The sequence below is a fragment of the Cephus cinctus genome, unplaced genomic scaffold (assembly GCF_000341935.2).
Source record: "Cephus cinctus unplaced genomic scaffold, Ccin1 Ccin1_scaffold1847, whole genome shotgun sequence".
Classification (NCBI taxonomy): Eukaryota; Metazoa; Arthropoda; class Insecta; order Hymenoptera; family Cephidae; genus Cephus; species Cephus cinctus.
The window spans coordinates 358,347-378,986 of record NW_014334027.1 but is presented as its reverse complement, the minus strand read 5'-3'; the positions used below and the strand labels follow the sequence as shown (position 1 = coordinate 378,986).

At 35.8% G+C, this 20,640-nt stretch overlaps 3 protein-coding genes across 10 annotated transcripts; 1 reads left to right on the top strand and 2 right to left on the bottom strand.

The window, feature by feature from the left end:
- Window positions 1-179: 179 nt before the first annotated feature.
- LOC107273811 (5'-3' exoribonuclease 1) lies at window positions 180-7,801 on the bottom strand. 3 transcript variants are annotated; one of them, XM_015752345.2, is made up of 19 exons: window positions 7,588-7,801; window positions 6,743-7,183; window positions 6,192-6,639; window positions 5,864-6,120; window positions 5,661-5,794; window positions 5,213-5,595; window positions 4,843-5,135; window positions 4,492-4,769; window positions 4,133-4,409; window positions 3,783-4,055; window positions 3,530-3,690; window positions 3,063-3,442; window positions 2,497-2,984; window positions 2,335-2,415; window positions 2,095-2,256; window positions 1,770-1,997; window positions 1,577-1,681; window positions 1,208-1,477; window positions 180-1,127 (listed from the first exon to the last, which is right to left on the bottom strand). In XM_015752345.2, exons 1-19 carry the CDS (start codon window positions 7,660-7,662, stop codon window positions 963-965), a joined length of 4,899 nt encoding a protein of 1,632 aa, XP_015607831.1. In that variant the 5' UTR covers window positions 7,663-7,801; the 3' UTR covers window positions 180-962. The 3 variants fall into 3 exon arrangements, with proteins under 3 accessions (XP_015607831.1, XP_015607830.1, XP_015607829.1); XM_015752344.2 differs by having other exon boundaries at window positions 1,208-1,681; window positions 1,770-1,994; XM_015752343.2 differs by having other exon boundaries at window positions 1,208-1,681; window positions 7,588-7,800.
- Window positions 7,802-7,870: 69 nt separating this feature from the next.
- LOC107273826 (39S ribosomal protein L47, mitochondrial) lies at window positions 7,871-9,421 on the top strand. The gene is made up of 5 exons (XM_015752372.2): window positions 7,871-8,063; window positions 8,375-8,542; window positions 8,617-8,831; window positions 8,957-9,116; window positions 9,215-9,421. Exons 1-5 carry the CDS (start codon window positions 7,942-7,944, stop codon window positions 9,354-9,356), a joined length of 807 nt encoding a protein of 268 aa, XP_015607858.1. The 5' UTR covers window positions 7,871-7,941; the 3' UTR covers window positions 9,357-9,421.
- Window positions 9,422-9,533: 112 nt separating this feature from the next.
- On the bottom strand, window positions 9,534-18,340 carry LOC107273813 (pleckstrin homology domain-containing family M member 2). 6 transcript variants are annotated; one of them, XM_025091154.1, is made up of 10 exons: window positions 18,102-18,340; window positions 16,770-16,965; window positions 16,146-16,333; window positions 15,243-15,440; window positions 15,068-15,096; window positions 13,078-14,959; window positions 12,771-12,995; window positions 12,103-12,684; window positions 11,907-12,026; window positions 9,534-11,834 (listed from the first exon to the last, which is right to left on the bottom strand). In XM_025091154.1, exons 1-10 carry the CDS (start codon window positions 18,189-18,191, stop codon window positions 11,718-11,720), a joined length of 3,627 nt encoding a protein of 1,208 aa, XP_024946922.1. In that variant the 5' UTR covers window positions 18,192-18,340; the 3' UTR covers window positions 9,534-11,717. The 6 variants fall into 6 exon arrangements, with proteins under 6 accessions (XP_024946922.1, XP_015607833.1, XP_015607836.1 ...); XM_015752347.2 differs by having other exon boundaries at window positions 13,078-15,096; XM_015752350.2 differs by lacking the exon at window positions 16,770-16,965 and having other exon boundaries at window positions 13,078-15,096; window positions 18,102-18,337.
- Window positions 18,341-20,640: the final 2,300 nt, after the last annotated feature.

The window sequence follows — 20,640 nt, the reverse complement described above, 5'->3', positions numbered from 1 at the left end:
CATTGTACATTAATCACTGTATTATACAAGATATTTATTAGTATCTAAGAATTGTGGTGTGCAAATTTACAGGGGCCGGTATTCATGTTACCATTCAAGAGAATTTTTTTTCATTTTCTTTAGCGTTACTTCTTTTCTCTTTCTCCTTTTCTTTTTTATTAAATACAAAGTTCAGTATCGGTTTGGTACGAAAATTCATTTGAGAAAAATAAAAGAAAAACAAATACAGCTTTCTATGCCCATGATAACGGACGATGCTCTATACATTTTAGTGGTAAATATACACTGAGCCATGCGAATATAGATATCAGGGTCAACAGATACGAATTCCTTTGATCTCTATTTTCTCAAGAAGTATCAATTACTAATGACTACTTTTAAGCATCTAATAATTAGTATGGATACACTAATTCGTATTATTTTATAGGTTTATCACATAACCAAGAATATCGTATCTGTTCATGATGTATCGCATTTGATTGAAACAGTTAACCAAACTCGTAATACTCTCAAGACAAATTGTAGCATGAAATCTTATAAAGAACGCAATGTTAATATTTTTTTTTTACAAAAATAGAAGCGACCCTCCCTTAAATTTATGTTCGTCGCATTGCAGTTCAATATGCATTATCTTGTTCAAGGAAAAACAAACTAAATAAATATGACTGTTATCGCAACAAAATAACATTCATTATATACCTAGAAAAACAGAAGAGATAAAATATGTAATTATTTTGTATGTCCGCCTACTTAGTTGTAATTAAAATTAGATTTTTTTCATCAGTACCGCGGAGTCTGAACATTTAATCTCAACTAAATAATTAGGAGTGCGACGAACGTTCTTTTTTAAATAAAAAAAAGAAAAAAGAGTAAAAAATAATGGATAATTTCCATAGTCGGCAGCGCATATCTACTGTCTTTAGGCAAATTTCAGAACTTTCTTTTATTCTTATAAACACAATTTACTGTGGACCGCCACCGTTACTTGACGGAGGTGTACCAAAATTAGCAGCGATTCGCGATCTTCTCTCCTTTCCGGATTTCTGCGACTTGTGCTGATTCTGTGGAGTCTTTTGCGCATGCGCTTCCTTGCGTTCGTTATTGCTCACTTTTTCCTCCTTTGGTTCCTATCAAAGTAAATAAGTAGAAACAATTTCATCTCCAATATTTCTCAGCTATTGCAAATTTGTAGAAATTTGACGCAAACCTTCGCAGATGATTCCTTATGTTTCTTATCGTCTTGTACCTTGGACCCAGAATCTTTATTGACCTGTGCTGATCCTTTTGGAGCGCTCTTTTGATGGATTCTAGTTAGCTTTTGTGCCTGCAGTGGTACAAATGGCGCTATTTTCTTTTGTTCCTGCTTACTCTCACTTCTCCAGTTCATGGACGAGCTTGGTGATGAAGGCGCTGGATGAGGAGGTCTCTGTTGCGGCCTAGTCTGGGGATGGGGTGGCATTGGCAGATAACCTGGATTCTGGAGCATTTTAGGATTCCATGTGAATCCTGGCATGAAGGGATTTTGTGCATTTGCTGGAATTTGTGGTGAGCCATAAGGCGACACCATTGGTCTTACATTCGGTGGTCGGACACTCATCGGCCGACTGTTAGTGTACCATTGTCGTGGAGGCGCTGCTAAGATATTCATATTGGGTTTTGGGAACTTGTCTAGCTCTAACTCCTGCAAGAATATTGATATGAAGTAATAATTTACCTATACTAAGATAAACCTTATGATTTTTCTTATCAATAATAATACGAAGACTTACTGTGATGACTTTCAGGGCAGCAGTCTCAGCAGCGAGTTCACTGGTTGGACATAATTCACCTGTGAACACTCTCATGTCAGGTAGAATAATTTGAGCGAATATAAGATGAGTCTCTTTGTTCGTGACGTAATTGTAACGAGGCATTCCCATACTACGTACTTGGAAATACGTCAGTAATTGAGAGCAATAAGACACCTCGGTCTTCTTGTTCCCAGCGGCACGAGCCTGCTACAAGATTTATGAAAATTCATTCTTTCTTCGAACTGGACATCTTTAAATATTATATTCATTTTAACAATTTAAAGTTACAGCAAAGAAAACTTACGTCGAATAACTGTTGAACTAATGGCGGAGCATCTGACGTTTTAGGCGGTGGCGGGAAGGCAGGCTTACTTGGTTTTGTGACTGACTGTGCAGGACTACTGTTTCGCGAGTTCTCATCACTGATTTTAAGCACAGCTTTCAAAAATGCACTTTGATCTTGAGACTATTAAAACAGTGTAATAGTTTATTTTCTATTAAGAATAACGTAGCAAAGAATATTTTCATTTAAAAAATTACTCACCAAGTTTGTATTAGTACCAGCAGGTGGATGTAATTGAGGCTTTTGAATGAGATCAGGTTTAAGTGAGACGTCATTTGATTTCTATTAAATTGTGATATAAAGAACAAAAATTAAAATAAAAAAAAATAATCAGTTTGTCATAGTATATCACAATTGGTTTACCTGAAGCATTTGTAACTCGTTCCATACAGCTTGATATTCAGTTGCTGATTGGGAACTTAATTTCTGAACACTCGGACGGTCGACCTCAGAAGGTTGAGCATTACTGTTGGGTAGGGTCCTGGGAGTATTCTGTGACGAAGACGGCTGCAAGATCTTCTTCTTCGTTGTTGAATTTTTCTGATACGGTTGTTCCATGATTTTCTTATTGACGCGTCCCGATGATTGCGTCTGTTGTGCCGTTTGCTGATTTCCTTTGAAGCAAGGAGGAACATAAGTGTTGAAAGACGCAAAAGCACTCGACTGATTTGCACGGGCTTGATTTTGCGCGTTTGAATTTTGCCGCCACGACAATGTAGTTTCCACAGGGGCAGGATTACCCTTCCCAGTTTTAACGTTCTCGACTCTTAGACCATGGCTGATGTTTATAAAATCTGTTGAGGATAATCTGTATCCTCGATTTGGCGAGCAGGAATATATCTTAAGACCTCCTACAAAGTATATTATAGTGCCGTTAATAATGATAAATATTCTTATTACTCTACAGTTAAGTAGGACTGAGCACTAACCTACGAATGGTTTATCAAAGATGACGTCATACGTGTTATCCGAAGGTTTCTCAGCCTTGTACAGACCCACGATGATTCCTTTGTTACCAAGAGGCACAGTGAAACTCTCCCGGACGACGATTATTCGATCACAGAGATGATGTTGAGATGTAGAATCTGGTACAATAGATCCTGAGTTTAAGCCAGGCTTATAAAGCAAGTGCGGCTTTACTTGCATCACCAGAGTTTTGCTTCCTAGAGACTCCGTCGAAGAATCCAGAATCTTTTCAATATTTTTCACAAGTTCTTGGTCTAAACTTTCTGTTCCACAGGGTCGACTTTCAACACTATAATACGGTTGTTCCTTTAACCAGGCAACGATTTCGTTCAGTGTTCCTGACCTGAAGACAAAGCCAAAGCTATATTAAGGAACAAAGGTGGACTGCTTTCTGTTAAATAGTTCCATGTGAGATATAAAAGTTTCTCACCCTTCAGGGAAGAGATCAGTCTCATGAAATATATCATTCATTACATTCTGCGCCAGCTTTTCAAACAGATCAGGACATTTCTGCATATAGCTGCGTATCAATTCAACAGATTTAATACTGTAGAGCCACTGACCATTCTCTTTTTTAGTATATCCAGGAATCTTGACAAAGATCAAAAGTTAGTGATATATTGCTCTTTGTATATCCAGTATCAGCAATGACATATCCTAAATATATTACTAAGCGTATGTACCTCTTCATTCCTTTTACTGAACTTCAGATTCAATCCTATGTTAAATTTGGGAGTTTGGTCGCCCATCGCTTCTTGCATCACATAAATGGTTCCAGTTATTCTACTAAGTAGGTGGCTACTAATGCCCAATCGTTGAGCAGCAACGCTACCGACCATATAACGTAATTTTGACTCTGCCCAAGATTTTCTACAATCGTTCAAATCCGGTTCTTGTTCAATTGCCATTGCCACCTTGACACGACCTGTCTTTAAATCCATTCCTGGCTCAATAACCTAAGACACAATTCCGAAAAGAGTAAAATTATACTGACAATATGTCATTGATTTATAGCTCTAACTATTGAACATACCTCTCCCATAGCACCGTAGTGAGGATGGCCTAACATGATGCAAATACTCTTGGGGGTGAAGATATCCTTGACATTTGTAAACTGTACAAAGCTTGGATTAAAAACTTGAATATCCTTCACTATACATTGATAAGCATAAGCCAATGGATATTCGCTCCATTGCTTTTCCAGTGTCATTTTTCCCTGAGAACCAAAAACGTATCGTCTACCAATAATGGGACATGCATATACCAGTAGCTGTGTTTCTCCTATTTCGATTCCCATTCGCATTTTGTACCTGTGCCATAATAATAATAATAATAATAAGACATATAGAAACTATTAATATTTTGAGAAATAAATATAGAGAGTGTACAAACGTTTCAGCGATATGCTTCTTCTGCACGCTGTATTCGCCAATATGTATCCGTTTAATATCTGCTTCGTTACCCATGTTGCGCGCTTGAAAATTTGGCAAAGCGATTTTGGTTTCGTTATCCGATACTGCTACTATGCGAGCCTCGGTTAAACGTGGCCAGTGTACGAACACACTTTTTCCCAAATATTCATTAGCAAAGTCCTGAATTTTTGGTACTTTTACAGGGTCTATGCACAAAATAATACTTTCACCTCTAGCTGATTGTTCGAAGACTTTCACCTGAAAGTACCCTAAACTGTGTAATCTGATTATGAAAATAAATTTTATGAAACAATTTAAACAGTTCAACTACCTTGGCTTTTTCTAGGATGCTTGTGTGTTTAATAAATTGGAGTGTCGGGAAACCAGGGAAGTGGGTGCCCAGGGTCACACCTGGACATAATCCCTTCACTATATTTTCCTTACTGACGGTTATGTCCTCTCGATAAACTAATGTGCAGTCTGCATGATTAATAAATGTAGGGAAATATTCGGGTGCGGAATATTCACCCCTGCTTTGTGTAACATATGAATAAATGCACATTGGTCCATGACTGTTCCTTTTTTGCTCCTCTGGAGTTAAAAGCTTGTTACATGACTCCATGGCTATATAGAAGATGTTTATAAAGTAAAAGATGATTGTACTTTTTTTTTAGACATTAGAAATTCAATAGATCACATACCGCTCAGGAGTCTCTTCTCGTCTATGAATGGGATAAGTACAACAGCCTCCCATTCCTGTTTTTTGCCATTTAGGTCAGTTTTAAAATCATTAGGATAATAATCAATTATCGTCGAATTCTCATCAATCATTAATTTTTGGTATGGCTCTGGCAGCAACTTTCTACTGGCTGCAGGCAGCACAGCCAGCAATTGCTCAAAAGGCTTAAACGGTGTGCCTAAATCGAATTCTAATTTCAAGTCTTTAAAGTCTTTTATGTCAGAGATGTATGGTGCATAGTGATGCGGATAATACCAAGACCAACTACAGCAGCCGTCATAATAATAATGTAAATTCCACTGAATTGCTCTTACGTAACCCTCAGCTTGAGAACGTAAAACAGCCCTAAAAAATAATGTTTTTTAAATATTGAATTAGAATTGTTGACCTTATCTAAAGAAGCTACTTACTCGTCAACATTTTCATATTCTAACTTGTTCATGTAATAGTCTCTTTTATGCTGTACAAATTCAATGTTACATGTATCGCTGTCTGAATCTTCACCTACTTCCAAGGATTCATCCTCATCAGAATATCCTAATAACTGTATTATAATGTGTCATTATATATTATGTTGAACGTATTATATTATTTTTATGTTAAAAATAATTACCATGTCATTAGTAGATTTTATTAAAGCCTCCAAGTCTTTGTTTGATGCTTTCTTTGGAGTAGTATTCTCTTCTGGAGAATTATCTGGCTTCTTATAACTGGTTCTCTCATACTCGTTCGGTCGTCTACCAGTTTTAGCTTCAAAATATTTCAAATTTGCATTGTGCTCGTTAAACTGTTGTACATCGATAGAACTTAATTTTTCCATAAACTTTTCAAAACGCTCCATATTCAGAGTACCTGCTTCATTTATATATCCTAAAGAACAACGGGCCGTTAAAAGGTGATTAATTAAAATCGCTTGAACCTTATCCTAGTCATTAGCTCACCGTCTAATGTGGGTAATAATTCAATATAGACGTTATACAGTACGGGCAGAGCACCATTTGTAATATGCAAATTTGGCAAATTTGGAATAAAATCGTTTCCCACTAGGAAACCCATTAGGACCCAGTCGTCGATTATCTTCTCAAGGTCAAATGGAAACTTTAATTTAGTCTTCAGCGATGAAAACTCGTGCTCCAGATAGTCTCGCATTATAGATAAATGTAAAATACAAAATTTTGTTTCCTCTGCTGTCGTTGCTCTTTTTGCATTTTTTCCAAATTTTACTTCCTCACGAAGCAGGCAGAAATGTGGTTCGTGGGTACACAAACCCAACATGATAAGGTCTGCATCGAGACCATATAAGCAATGTCTTGTGTTACTATCATAGTCAGGCATGCTTTTCATGTATCTTATATAATCCATAATCTTATGCTCCCCTTCTCCTGGAGTCTAGAATATTTCAGGAGCAACAATTTTTAATACAACATTCGAATTTTATACATTGGATAGACTGATACCAGTAGGATCTTTTGAAAATTATGAAATACTACACCTCATGCCCACTGAGTATAACTTTGCATTTACGCCAATATTTGTCTGTTGTAATTTTGTATGAGACAAAATACTTTAATTGTTCGTGAAGCTTTGCCATAAAGACTGTTCCTGGTGTGATACAATTGGAATCAAACCGTTCTTCCAGTGGTAAATGTTCACCCCTTGCTTTAGCTCTAGCTTCAGCAGTCTCAGCTTCTTTGGCGCTCCTAAATCTGCGACCCCTCTGCTGATTCATTTTAGCACGTGGTGCAACACCATCGACAGCCATAAAAAACAATTTCTGTGGTTTAATTATACTGAACAATATCTCTATATAGTGAAATATGTCTTTAATAATTTTCTCCTCGCTAATACGAAAGTGTACGTCTTCATCGTTAGGATGTGAACATACATGAATGATTCCATTCATATCCAAGTAAAGATTATCAAATTCAGGAATCTGAAAAGACAAGTATTATAACAAAACATTATAGAAATGAGTACCATCTATAGAAATTACTTCTACGTGTCTTATAAATAAGATATAAAGAGATAAAAACAATCTTTACAAATTTTATAATACTAAACCAGAATAAGACTTAGATGATATTATCATTACTAAATACTTATCTCAAGAATATTACATTTTGATTGGAAAAACAATTCAAGTTCAATAGGTCATAACGTATAAAATAAATTAACATTATATTATTATAATCAGCCTAAAGGTTCAAAATAATTAATCATAAATGCATATAAATCAAGAGTATAACCATTCACAGCCTGCTACATACCCACGCTCAAATATTTACTAGACGCAAGTAATATATTAAAAATATGTAAACAGAATCTTTTGCAAGGTACCTGATATTCCTTCAATGATTCGCTGAGACAAGGATATCTTTCGCTTATATACCGAAAAAATTTCGGCACTCCCATTTTGACACGAGGTTTTTTTAATTAAAAATGAATGATAATAGATATAAAAGAATTCGCACGATTCTAACACAATGATTAGACTTACAATAAATTCAGTTTCATGAAATCAGTTGGGGCATAACCGCACTGAGAAACCTATATCTAATGTGGCAAAAACAATAACGGATATACAAGAAACAGAACTGCCAACCTGACTCCTTAAAACTCTATCTCGGTGTTGCAGCCATTCTGCTCCAACTTTGAATCTCTTTCTCCCCAATAAGTAGCTCAAACGCTAAAATGGCGAGCATTGCGAGAAATATTTGTATTTCAAAAACTTTGAATAATATAACAAAACTACTCGGGAACATAACTTTACAGCCAAATGTTATTTCGAGTTCCGTTGTAATATGTAAGCCAAGGTACATAATTTCATGTTCAAGATAACTTTTACTGTTGGAATAAGTCTATGAGAAACCGATAATCATGGTTATGCTATGTTATGTTATGTATTGTAAATTATGTTTATTAATACATTAATATAGAGGAAACATCCACTTACTTAAGTGTAGCCTGTAAGCTGAGACATGGATGAACAATTATTTTATTATGTTATATATTGTCAATCCCTTCTAGTATAGTGTTGCACTTTTCACAGTTTGATCAAAGACTAACTTATTGATTTGTAGTTTAATAAAATGTGATTGATATATGAACTGTTTTACTATTTTAGGATATATTGTAGTCAGCATGCTTTCTTACATGTTACATCAAAGCAAAATGACTTGATGGAATTCTTTGATCACAAAGATAACTGGTCTGAAAAAGAAGTTAAAGCAGGACGTCCTTGGTTCAAGAGCGAACTGAGATTAAAGAGCAATGAGGACTTACATAAATTATGGTCTGTATATACTTAATTTAGAATAATTACGTATTTACACAAATGGTTTTTATTCTTAGTACTTTCTTGTACAGGTTTGTTTTACTGAAAGAGCGGAATATGCTTTTAACAATGGAACATGCATATAATGAGAGGTTTGCTAATATGCCTAGTCCTGAACGCAGAGACAAAGTCGAAAAAAGTATGGAAAATTTAGAAACAGTAGTTCGTGAAAGAAACCAGGCCTATCATCTTCTTGAAACTGGTGAAACAGGAGAACGACCAGCAAAATATGTGTACAATGCTCTTGGTATGTTTTAATTGATACAATTGAAAACTTTGCTATCCATTTCCTTTTTTATGGTTTCACGTTTCGTCTATGGGGCTCGTGTACCAGAAGCTCTAATTATTAACAATTGGTCTTGTCTACCACAGGTATGAGATTTTTCTATCGTATGACACAGCACAGAATTCCAAAATTCATGAATAAGAAGTGGTTCAAAACGCATCACTTTGGATTTGGTGGTTATGCCGTTCGCACGTTCTTGAGAAAGTACAATGAAAAACAGAACAATAAAGAGCGTACCAAACAAAGGTCTGTATAATCCTACGTAACGTTAAAAAATATTAATTATCTATAAATACATTAGTTCCACAAAACTATATCAATTTTCATTTATAATCTTATTAAAGGGGTCAAGAGCGATATGTATTACGTCTCATGCAACAGTTCCCTAACATGGACATGGACGCTGTGAAGAAATATTGGCCAGATGTCGACATAGAAAAATTAAGAAACAAGGAAGATATCCGTGGACATTTTGTTCCACAATAACTGTTTTAAACTCCAACAAAAGATTGAATAATGTACTGTGAATATAGTAAATCCATTAACATACAGTATTGCCATTTTTCTCTGCAATTTTCCCATTCATAAAGCATTCTTGGAAAAGTGATAAGGTACGTAATTATAAATACATTGAAAATTAAACCTACAATAAACTCGCTTAACTAGTTTGCATACTTTATTGGCTTTTGTTCGCTATAATAAAAATAATGTAAAACAAAGTAACGTAAGACTCGCTGAGAGCTATTTACCACTATAATAGGCAATGAACGCACAAATATTACACAGATTTATTATCATCGGCTTAGTTTTAGCATAGAAAGGAAACTCATATACGTATATCCGTATAATTGTTAAACTGTACGACGAGAAAAACTTAGTATACAAAACTGCAATGTATTACATCGTTCTACGTGTTCGCCACAATAATGCTTATATAATTTATATAGAACTACCCATTCTAAGATATAATAAATTAACAATTCTCGATATAGTATACCGTAGTTTTTTATTATAATCTAATACTTCTATCACAATTCATTCGTGATCGCGCACATACGATGTACCTTGCGCACATAATTATCGGTACTATTCACAAGCGGATTGCAAAGTGCATCGCAATGCACGATTATCGCGTATGACAAATCGCATCCACCAAAAATTAATGAAACTATACACATATTTCATTTATATATATATATCAATTGCTCGACATAGCCGCCGTAATAAATAGACACATTACTGTTTTAAGGCAACATATGAACTGGCGAAAACAACATAGATAATAATGAAATTCTTTTACATATGGTGGTTTAACTATTGTGAGCCTGTGATTTTTAATTTCTGTGCTTTCAGATAAATATAGTTGAATAGGGAGACTGACGTATGTATCCGTATTTGTGTGTGATTGTGAGAGAGAGGGAGAGATCAATTCCTTATAACTAATGAGACATATATGCATTTCATTAGGAGTAAACAATTTCTACAAGAATATGAGCCTTTGAAAATTTAAAAGTTTTCGCACGCGGAAGCGCAAAAAAACATTTAATAATCAGTTCTGCTTAGTGTGTGGTTTTCAATTGGAAAATTTAAAATAAATAATTATTATATTTCAAATCATAATCATATTTTATCTTTTTCGTAACACTTATAATATTGATATTGCGAAACTCTTATCATCTCGATAATCCAAGATTCTTGAGTTTTTTATTTCTTATAAGAAATGCAAAAGGTCACATCCGTTGTGAAGGTGAAAAGACCTTTTTAAATAAAATGCAAAGGAATTATAAAATATACTGATTTCATAGATTACTTATAATTATGTTTACTATGCGTGGTGTTCCAAGGATTAAATAAAAATATTTCTTTAATTAATCTATATATCAATTCTCCCTTAGTTGAATGTATGTATATACTGCGGGGACATCATATGCGTGAATCAAACGCATAAAATTGTGTTAAAATGTATAAACAATAAATTAACGGATTAGTTTGTAACTAATCAGCGTTTACCAATGAAATGCCAATTTCGACCAGTGCGCTTTAACAGAGTTTCTCTCTCTCTCTCTAATAGAGTGTTCCCAGTATCGTGAATAACTATAATTTCTCTTTTTTAATAATATAATAAAGTTTCATCGAATAACGAGTATCATCGAAAACTTTTAAATGATTTGCACGATTTATCATAGTCGTTATTTGATCCGTTGATACAAGTGCATATCTTCGGTAAATGCGAATACATACTGTAGGTATAATCATTATATAGTGACTAATCACAGATGACGATTGTATATAATCACATCCCAATAATTTGAATCAATGGTATATTAGACCGAGGATTTATTAATAATGGGAAATGCAAGAAGAAAGAAATGATACCATTAGCGATTTGTAATAGTTAAAGATCAGCTGTACTATGTATGGAGTACAGTGGAGAATAAAAAGATTTTGGATATACCTTTGGATAAAAAAATTGGAGTATTCCATCACTCGTTATCAACAATCAGAAGTGGTGGTTCTGGTGACAACTGATTACATGCTCCTCTTTGTGTTAGGGAAATACAATAATATGTTAAAATTGATTTTACTGAATCAGATCTATGACCCTTCTAGTGCCATTGAATTACGTAATTAAATAATAGAGATTGACTCAGATAATGAGATATAAGCTGGCATAAGGTATGTTGTGATACGCTTTTTGTTTTTGGAAATTCAAAATACTCTAGGATCTTCGGACGAAGCATAAAGAACTTAGAATTATAATATTGCGGATATAAGAGAGTGGGTATACAGAAGACTAGTAGTTTCATTCTCATTTCTACCGTGTAATATATAGCGCGAACATCATGACTAGTCGGATGCAACGGGCAATAAGTATTGCCAGGCGTGCTCCAGGTCTTTGCTGGCGTTTGAACAGTGTCGATGAAGCTTATCCTCGGGTGGTAGTGTCATCATAGGAAATTCACCCTGTACGAAATGACAGAGATTAAAATTGAAGGAGAGTTGTCTAAACTTTTCATTGAATAGCATGATGCATACCGGATGGAGATCTGCCCATAGAGTTTCTAGAACTTCTCGAAACGTACAGAGTTCATTGTAATTAGTAAAATAAATAACCCAGTCGCCGCTGCTCTCATGGACTTCTCGACAAGCGAACTCCTGGACAAAACATGTAGTTCGATTAAGATAAATATATTCGAGGAGATTAATGTCTTGAGATCAGAGTTTTATTTACCAGGATACACCAAGCTTGTTGTGCTAGTGGAACTCGGAATGCTGTTAGATCCTCTACACTAGCACAACTAAGAGTCTGCCCTCTCTGTGTACCTGGGAAAGCTTCTTTCATAGCTACCAAGTGCTTTGTCGTAGTTATTAAGCTGCATGGTAGAGGCTCTTTTTTCTCAGAGGAGTCAAATAATCCTGATGCACTCTGGACAAAGCTTTGTAACCATTCTGAGGCTACGTACTCATCGGGAGCTGCGAACTGAAAGGACTTGTTCGGTTTGAGGATTATCTCAAAGGTATGTGGTCTATGGGAATTCGGAATTCTTCGACAACCCTGGCACAAACCACTTTTAAGAGGAATAGCGCGTTTTGGAAGTCGTTGATTTGAATCAGTAAACATATAGACTACGCCACCCTTCAGAACAAAATATCCTGCCTCCCAAGGGTTAGTCGGCGCATTGGGATACAAAGCTTGATAGGTATGTGCCCTGAACATAAGATCACCCTCTTTAGTAGGTCCACACGGAGTACTGGGTGGCGAGACGTGCTCGTCTTCCATATAAACGAGGCTGTAATGTTCAATTTTCTCTTCCTAATGAGAACAAAGAAAAATAAAAGATTACAGATGACAATCACAAATGTATAACAACGATTATTAGCATCAAATTATAAATTTACCGGATGTACAACAGTTTCAGTAAGAATCGCATGTCTGAGTGTATGCATATCTTCATAAGATAATTCTTTGACAGCAGGCAAACGGGGCTTTGTTGGTGATCTCCTCATAGCCATTTCCAAATGAGCGATAAGTTCTGAGGTTGTCTGAGCACTGCCCGTTGAGAAGGGATACTGCATCTCATAATCCGCATTGGATATCAAGATCGTTTGTGCATTCGGTCCAATCTGTAAAATAAAACGTAAGTGTATACAACATTGAAACATTGTCAAGGGTGCATAAACAAGGTTTTGTTCGATTATTCCTTACCATTATGACGTCCAGTTCATTATATGGAATGACAAACTGATTACTGTACGAATGATCTATCTTGGATGCTGTCAAATACAAAGTTTTGTCCGTCAGTAGTGCCAACATTGGTTTACTTTCTCCATTGGTCATATAAGAGCTTCGCACTTTGTACACCTTGTAAAGTTCTTCTGTCTTGTCTCGATATATGTGGCGCTTAAATGTCTCCCTAAGTTTAAGGCTGACCTTTTCGCCACTGAATTCACGTTTCTCAGCTGCCACGTTCTCCTGAATCTCTTTCTCAAGATTATCATTAAAATCTTTAAACGATTCGGGATCGACCTTTGCGCATTTAATATAAAGAGGATTTGCCTTGACTGGCTGTTTGGTACTCTTCTTATTCTCAAATTTCCGCTCTGTGATGGACTTGAGAAAACGACTCAATAGAGAAGTTTTGGAAGATGACTGTCGCAAAGTTGGTACAGGCAACTTATTATTTCCATTGAACAGAATCGACGTGACGACGTTACGTGTCTTCAATGGCGACGCCAGGTGTCTACTATTCCCAGCAAGATATTTTTTATCTTCTATATCAGAATTAGTCACACTTTCGATATCAGACCAATCACTGGAGCTTGCATATTTCTTAGTATTTGCATTTCCATAGTTTGAGTTCCTGGAGGTGTCCGTCTTGAAGATTAACGACGTCGAAGATGGTCCATATATCGATGATGACATCGGTGGTGGCTCCTCTTCTATTATATTTCCACATTCCTTTTCTGCTATATATGCTTCCTGCGCCTCGTTCTCCTCAAGTTCTATTTCAATTTTTGGCCTAAAATATCTTGTCGGATCTTCTTGACCTTCGGGTACTCCACGTTCGGGTAATGGTGATTTCTCATTACTTTCATCATCACCATTGCTTCCAGCAGCGCCAATAACAATTTGAGAACCAGTACCAATAGTACCAGCAGCAGAACCAGAACCAGTCCCAGTAACAGCACCACCACTAGAATCAGCGTTACCATTGGTACCAGGAAAATAAGTACCATTTGACGTGTTTTCATGACTTTGTACTTGGCCGCACTGATGAACCGTTGACCGGAGTCTCTTATCACCATCGAAATGACCATCGGAAGGTCGAAGACGTGTTAACGCCGAGAACAGCGACGAGGAAGAGGAAGTGGATGAATAATAATCAGAATGAGCGTTGCGTACCTGTGCGTTTTTCTGAACGTAAGGAGCATCTCCATGAGCGCACCAACTATAGCGTCCTTTCTGAACGTCCTTTTTCGCCACGCAATTTGGTGGCAAGAAACTCATTGAGAATTCCGTATAATTCTCCTCCACGTCATCCAGCTTCATTGTCTTGAAGATGTCCTCATGGAAACTCACGCGTTTCTTACTCTCGCCGCGCTTCTTCTTGCGCTGCCTCCGTTGCACGACGCTTTCTGATCCTGAGCACGAGAGTATGCTGCTATCTGTCATATTAATAGTATTGAGTATACTATAGGGTGCTTCTGTGTTATCGCAGTCCGAAATTGTCATGCTCAGTTCCAAGAGATTTGTGTCATTGTTAATCACGTAAGAATTGCGAGGATCGATATTCTTCTTAAAGCTATAACTCCCGTCACCATAGTAGCTATATCTCTTGTTGAAATCCTTAGGTGCATTGTCGAACTCATTCGTCCTCTTGTCTAGTTTCGAATCGTCGAGGCTCTTGCTGTAGAAACTGTAGTCCTTCAAGGTATCCAAGCTTGAGCCATTAAGCTCATTATCGTCAAGCTTACTTGAGACATTCTGATTAACTATGTCACTATTGGTGACGACTCCATTTTGGTATTTGCCGAGCATCAATTGTCTTGGAGATTCAATCGGTGTCTTGCCTTCCTCGCTGGATTCGCTAGAAGAGAATGATCGGTCATAGTGCTTATTGTCTCGAGAGCCGTCGTTGCTAATACCGACGCCACCGTCGTTGGAAGTAATTTTTGCATATTTATTGTTACGATACTTCGGAATATCTTCAATCGAAGAGTCCTCCTGAAAGCAGCACACCCACGGATGATTAACACAATAAAGAGAGTTACATAGATTAATTTGGAGAAACAGTAGGTATGCTAGATTCTCAATTAAGAAGATGAAATCTACAAAATTCGGATAATTATATTTCGAGAACTAGGGTATACCTCCTTGTAGCTGCTAGCATCAGTTTCATTGGCGAGGTCCATGTCACTATCCTCAAGGGCGACACCACTGTCACCAGGAGATGCTAGGCTCGAGGAGATGCTTGATGATCTAAGATGCAAAGAGAGTGCTGTCCCAGAAGGAGATCCGCTCATAGGTCTTTGAGGCATGTAGTTGCAGATGTCGAGATACGTCACGTCCTAAGTTAAAAAAACGAAGGAAAAACGTTGAGAACAAATCCTGGCAAAATATTTACTCTGTCGGTAGTTTGTCATCCACCCTGGGAACTTAATAAGAAATTTTCCGTTAGGCGGTACCGGGATACCAGGACCCCGTAACGACCCATGATACCAAATCCATGAAAAAAAAGGTGTGCATAGTGATAACCTGTTGCCCTTATTTTTATAAAAATACAACTATCTTCGCATTAATGTTCCACAATGTACTTAATGTGATACGCCTATACATGTTGCTTTGATAATTGTAACCGGGGGATGATATTGTTATTTACACATGTAGATTCAGTATGGAGCACCAAGTGCGGTATGGTGGGAAGACAAAAGAGCGGGAGGGGGTAATATCGATTCGGCAATCAAACCCATAGATTGAATTGTCAAAGGTTGTTTATGCCTCTTCAAAGTATTAATAACTCGTCGGCCTATCATTTTATAATTAAACAACGAGTATGTGTCAGTTTGCTCGTCACAGTCTTGGGTACTATAATTCACTGATACCAAAAGACTCGACGACTTTACTATGTTTATGTTTAGCAATAATCAGCTTAGTAGATGATCAATAGGATTGTTGATATTTTGATAAATGAATGCAGTACACTTGTTGTTGTTGAGACTGAATTAGCCAATAGGCATTTGGCAATAGGAATTAGCCAAATAGCAGCAACTTACCAGTTGTAAAGTGAACGATACATTTTCTAGACCGGCTAGAAGATTCACCAACTGATTAGTTTTGTCAGCATCTCTTACTAGTGCATGGGGAAAGTATTGTTTCTTCAAAGTTTTCGTATCCCGCAGTAAGCAAGCTAAATAGCTTTCAAAACTTCCCTCACTCAAAGTGTGATAAAGCCAGGCTCGTCCTATTATAATAAAAGAATATATTCGTACTGTATTAATTATGATAACTTTCATATGGGGCAGACTGCACAGAGAAAATAAGGGAACAAATATTTAAAAAAAACCATTGCAAAGAAGGGAAATAGTCATTGGTGTATTGAAAACAGACAGATAAATAAATAATTGTGGGCAGTTGCATTTTTATATAGCTTTAAGAAAATTTTAAAAGCTCAAGCGTCTAAAACACAATTAGATATAATAGCATAGAAAGCTAATAAGAAAAATAGATATGATACAAGAAAAGAAAAGACTGGATGATAGAGTAATAAGAGCTAATAAAAGTTATGCAATTTGATTTGCACCTATGATGATGCTAAATGTGACAAAAAAGTTAAAATATAACAAAATTGTTTAATACATTTGATCATTTTCTGGCATTCCTAAATAACAGCTGCGTACCTTTTCCAATAGAAGTTAAAACGCTCTGCAATGCATGTATAACCACAATGGTGTCCTGGTGGCTAAGCTCTCGTGCGGTGCCCCAGTATCCGTGTCTTTCTACACGTAAGCCATGTCGCAATGCTCGATCTAACCAGTAGACCAACCAAGAATCACCATCCAACACCACTGTACCATGTAGACTCTGGGCAAATACCTGACACGGGTATATAATAACTGATTTTATGTATTTCCTTTGTCGCACAATATTCTTCTCTTGCAATAGACTTTTAATAGATTCATGACATTGTTTAGAATGATAAGGATTCCATCATTTCATTGCTTCATTCCAATACTAATTAAAATATTACTAGAGATTCCACTCACTGTGGTACTTCCAAATCCATTTTAATACATTCTCTAACAATACGAAAGGAATTGGAGCAGCATACATGCAGAGTATATTAAATGTGCTTTGAATATAAAATGTAGAACCTGCACAGATGAATCATGGATTTAATTCCTGGGATGAAATGCCATAATCTATAGATATTTGTCTGTGTATTTCAAGCTCTGATAAGTACAACATCAGTTTGTAGATTTTTTTGGGTATACAATATTTATACACCTATAATTCAATTTATAAAGAGCAACAAATTTTAATTTGAGCTTGCTTCGTATCGTAACAAATAAATAATTATGAAAACAATAGACATATTCATATTCAATTTTCGAGATAACAATTTTTATTCTTGTAATTCATTAATAATGATCAGTCATTCAGATAATGACAATATCATAGTCATAACTGTAATATATAACAAATTTTGAACAAATTCAAAAAGATTGATTTGAAAGTGTCATAACGTAAAGTAGAAAACTAGTGATTAAAGTTATGAGCACTCTCATATTCAGTGAAAGCACGTTATTAAGTAGAATCAAGTGAAGTGACAAAGTGGAATATACATAACACAACACACCTTCGCTCCCTTGTTAGTCTGTGTTATATCAAGTAGCAAATAAAAAAATAATTCACTTTACTCCAAAATCGCAAGTTATCAGAAATCATTGTTAAGCTAAAGGAAAAGAAACGAAGTTTGTGCAGTTATGCAGATAGTGATGAGTAGTGCAGTGAAAAAATATAGATGTGTAAAATAGGTACAGGTGGATGTAGACAATGAAAGTGCGTGGAATAAGCGACAAGTAACAATAACGTTCACGATATTTGACGAGTAACAATGACAATAAAAACGATGCCAACCAAGCCATCGATGGCAGAAGCATTTGAGGTGTAGTCATTCTTGACGCGTAGTGAAGGTAACAGTTTTATATATTGAAGCAGACGGTACTCACCAATTTGACAGCTTTTGTTAGTTCCTGAAGGATTCTACCTTTGGAAAGGACCTTGTCGGTACAAAGGTCCATATCTTCCTGTGCCGGCATTGTGTATCTTTTTAATTACATGACTCTCGGATCAATATAATTACCAATTTGCAAAGAACAAAACGCGAAAATTCATCGATTGCGGAAATCGCCTTGACGCTATTGCTACTACAGCGACTGCTCGACGGAATTGCACTGACAGTCGTTCGGTCGCTACCACCGGCTGGTGGCATTGATTTTACCAGTGCGCATGTCACGCGGAAAATTTGAATCATTATACGAGATATTTAAAAAAATGAGTATAGTATACACATGGCTCGTTAAAGATAATCTCCTTACGAATAACATATTAATAACTGTTTAATAGGTTGCAATATGTATAAGAGGAAACTGATTGATTTGGAGTTTTAATACATATGTTAAAGTGATGAAATGAAATGATGATGATGAAATGTGAAACCGATGTAGGGCCGAAAAATTGTTATATAAAATAAATATATCATAAATTTTATAATAATTAGTGAGTATGTTGTTATGCCTCACGATATGATTCGTCGTATAGTTAATCTCCAGAAGCAAAGTCAGCATTAGACGAATGCTGACCCTATGCATAAGGCATTAAGATAAAAGGGACGAGAGACACCTTGTGAGCCACAGCGGTGACTCGCAAAGTTCCTAGCTAAGAGTGAAGTCCTGGAGCGCAATTCATAGTTGTGAATAATTAGTATCATTGTGCCTACTCCTATTAAATCTTGTGTTACCTTAGTATTTACATTATACCAACTTCAATAAACTATAATAGTTCTCTATGTAATTCCAAATCGGTGCAATTATTTATTTGTGATCCTAAAGAACTCATGACGGCATAACAATGTATAGAACCTGAGAACATATATAGTAATAGACTATTGCTTATCGCCACAATAAATTAAAATTATCAAATAAAAAGCATTCGAGCAATCACCAATTCATAAATATGCCTACTGTTATCCGTTCTGGACAGCCTCGTCAGTTGTCATTGTTGTTTTGCTGAAGATTTGATTTGTGAATAACAATGATAATATATACATATCATCAGTGAACAATGGAGACTCCTGCTTGGATTCTATATGAATTGCACAACTCACTTGAGTAATTAATAAAACTGCAATATTCCTTTTTCTTTTCATTCATTTCTTTCTGTTATGTTTCATCATCTTCCGCCACTTCCGTTAACAGAATCCTAAACAATAGTATGATTCGTATGCGTTGATAACGAATAAACTATTCCATTGAATACTGAATATATTTTATACATTTCTACCTATAGATGGTCTTCTTTTTAATATACAAACACTTTCCACCAGAAAAGTATTAAAGTGTTCAGACAGATGGCACCACTTATATAAAAATTCAAAAGTTGTTTTACGAAAGAGACAAGAAGTCTATAAAATAAATCTGGAACAGACAATTATCGCTGTAACATTTTCCTACTATTTATAGAAAAATTTCATATTAGCCTCGCAACACATCACAAATGCGATAACAATAATTCTTAACGTTTCACTTCTCTAATGATTATCAACGATCCAATGGAAAAAAAGAGTAAATAAACCTTTAGAAAGAAATTAAAAAGAATGTTTAGCGAACCCTCATTATCAAAAGTTCCTGCAATTAAAGTTAATGGATTAATTATAACCGTAATAAAATTTCAAGCTCAAAAAAGGACATTCCCTTGTGTGAACATTCAGTGAAGCAAATTTGTTGTTCTCTTGACACATATGTATCCTCCAGTGGCACATTTTCAGTGGTATTACATAATAACAATCCTGAAGTCTCTCCTCGCGACGTAAAAATTTCTGTGAGATTTCAAATAACGCGAAACTGGCATCATATTGGCGTATCTTTCCATCTATTCGGAATGTTTCCGTATGGCTATCGGTTATGGGATTCGATTGTTTGGTCATTCGCCGAGCCCGCGACTCTTCTTTGCGTTAACTTTATTGCCAGAAGGATAGGCAATAAAGCAAACGAGAAAATCTTTATGGTCGAGCAGACTTAAAATTTCATATTTCGCGGGCTATACGAGCGTACATTGAAAATAACGTACAGTAACATTTATCTCCTGAATATATCTGAGTTATATTAATTGTCGTACAGTATATAAAATAACAATCCAAGGTCGAAATGAAATCAAAGGTCAATATACATATATTACGTACCTTTTACAATCTCCAAATATAAATCTACAGAATTGCTGGTATATCCCTTTACGGTTATATTCCTACAGTCACTTTTACAGGTTACTTTATGAAATGTAAGTGCAATAGAGGAAATGGTACATTATTTAATGGCCAGTATGGAATAAGTAAATCAAATGTCATATTCGTTTGAGCGAAAAACATTTATGTCGTCCTGTTACATTATGGCAATCTTCTTTTACCATTTTTTTGAAAAGAATGCACACAGTTATATTTTAATTATTACAGATTTATTTATAATGACCGTTTTAACGCTCGAATCTGATACA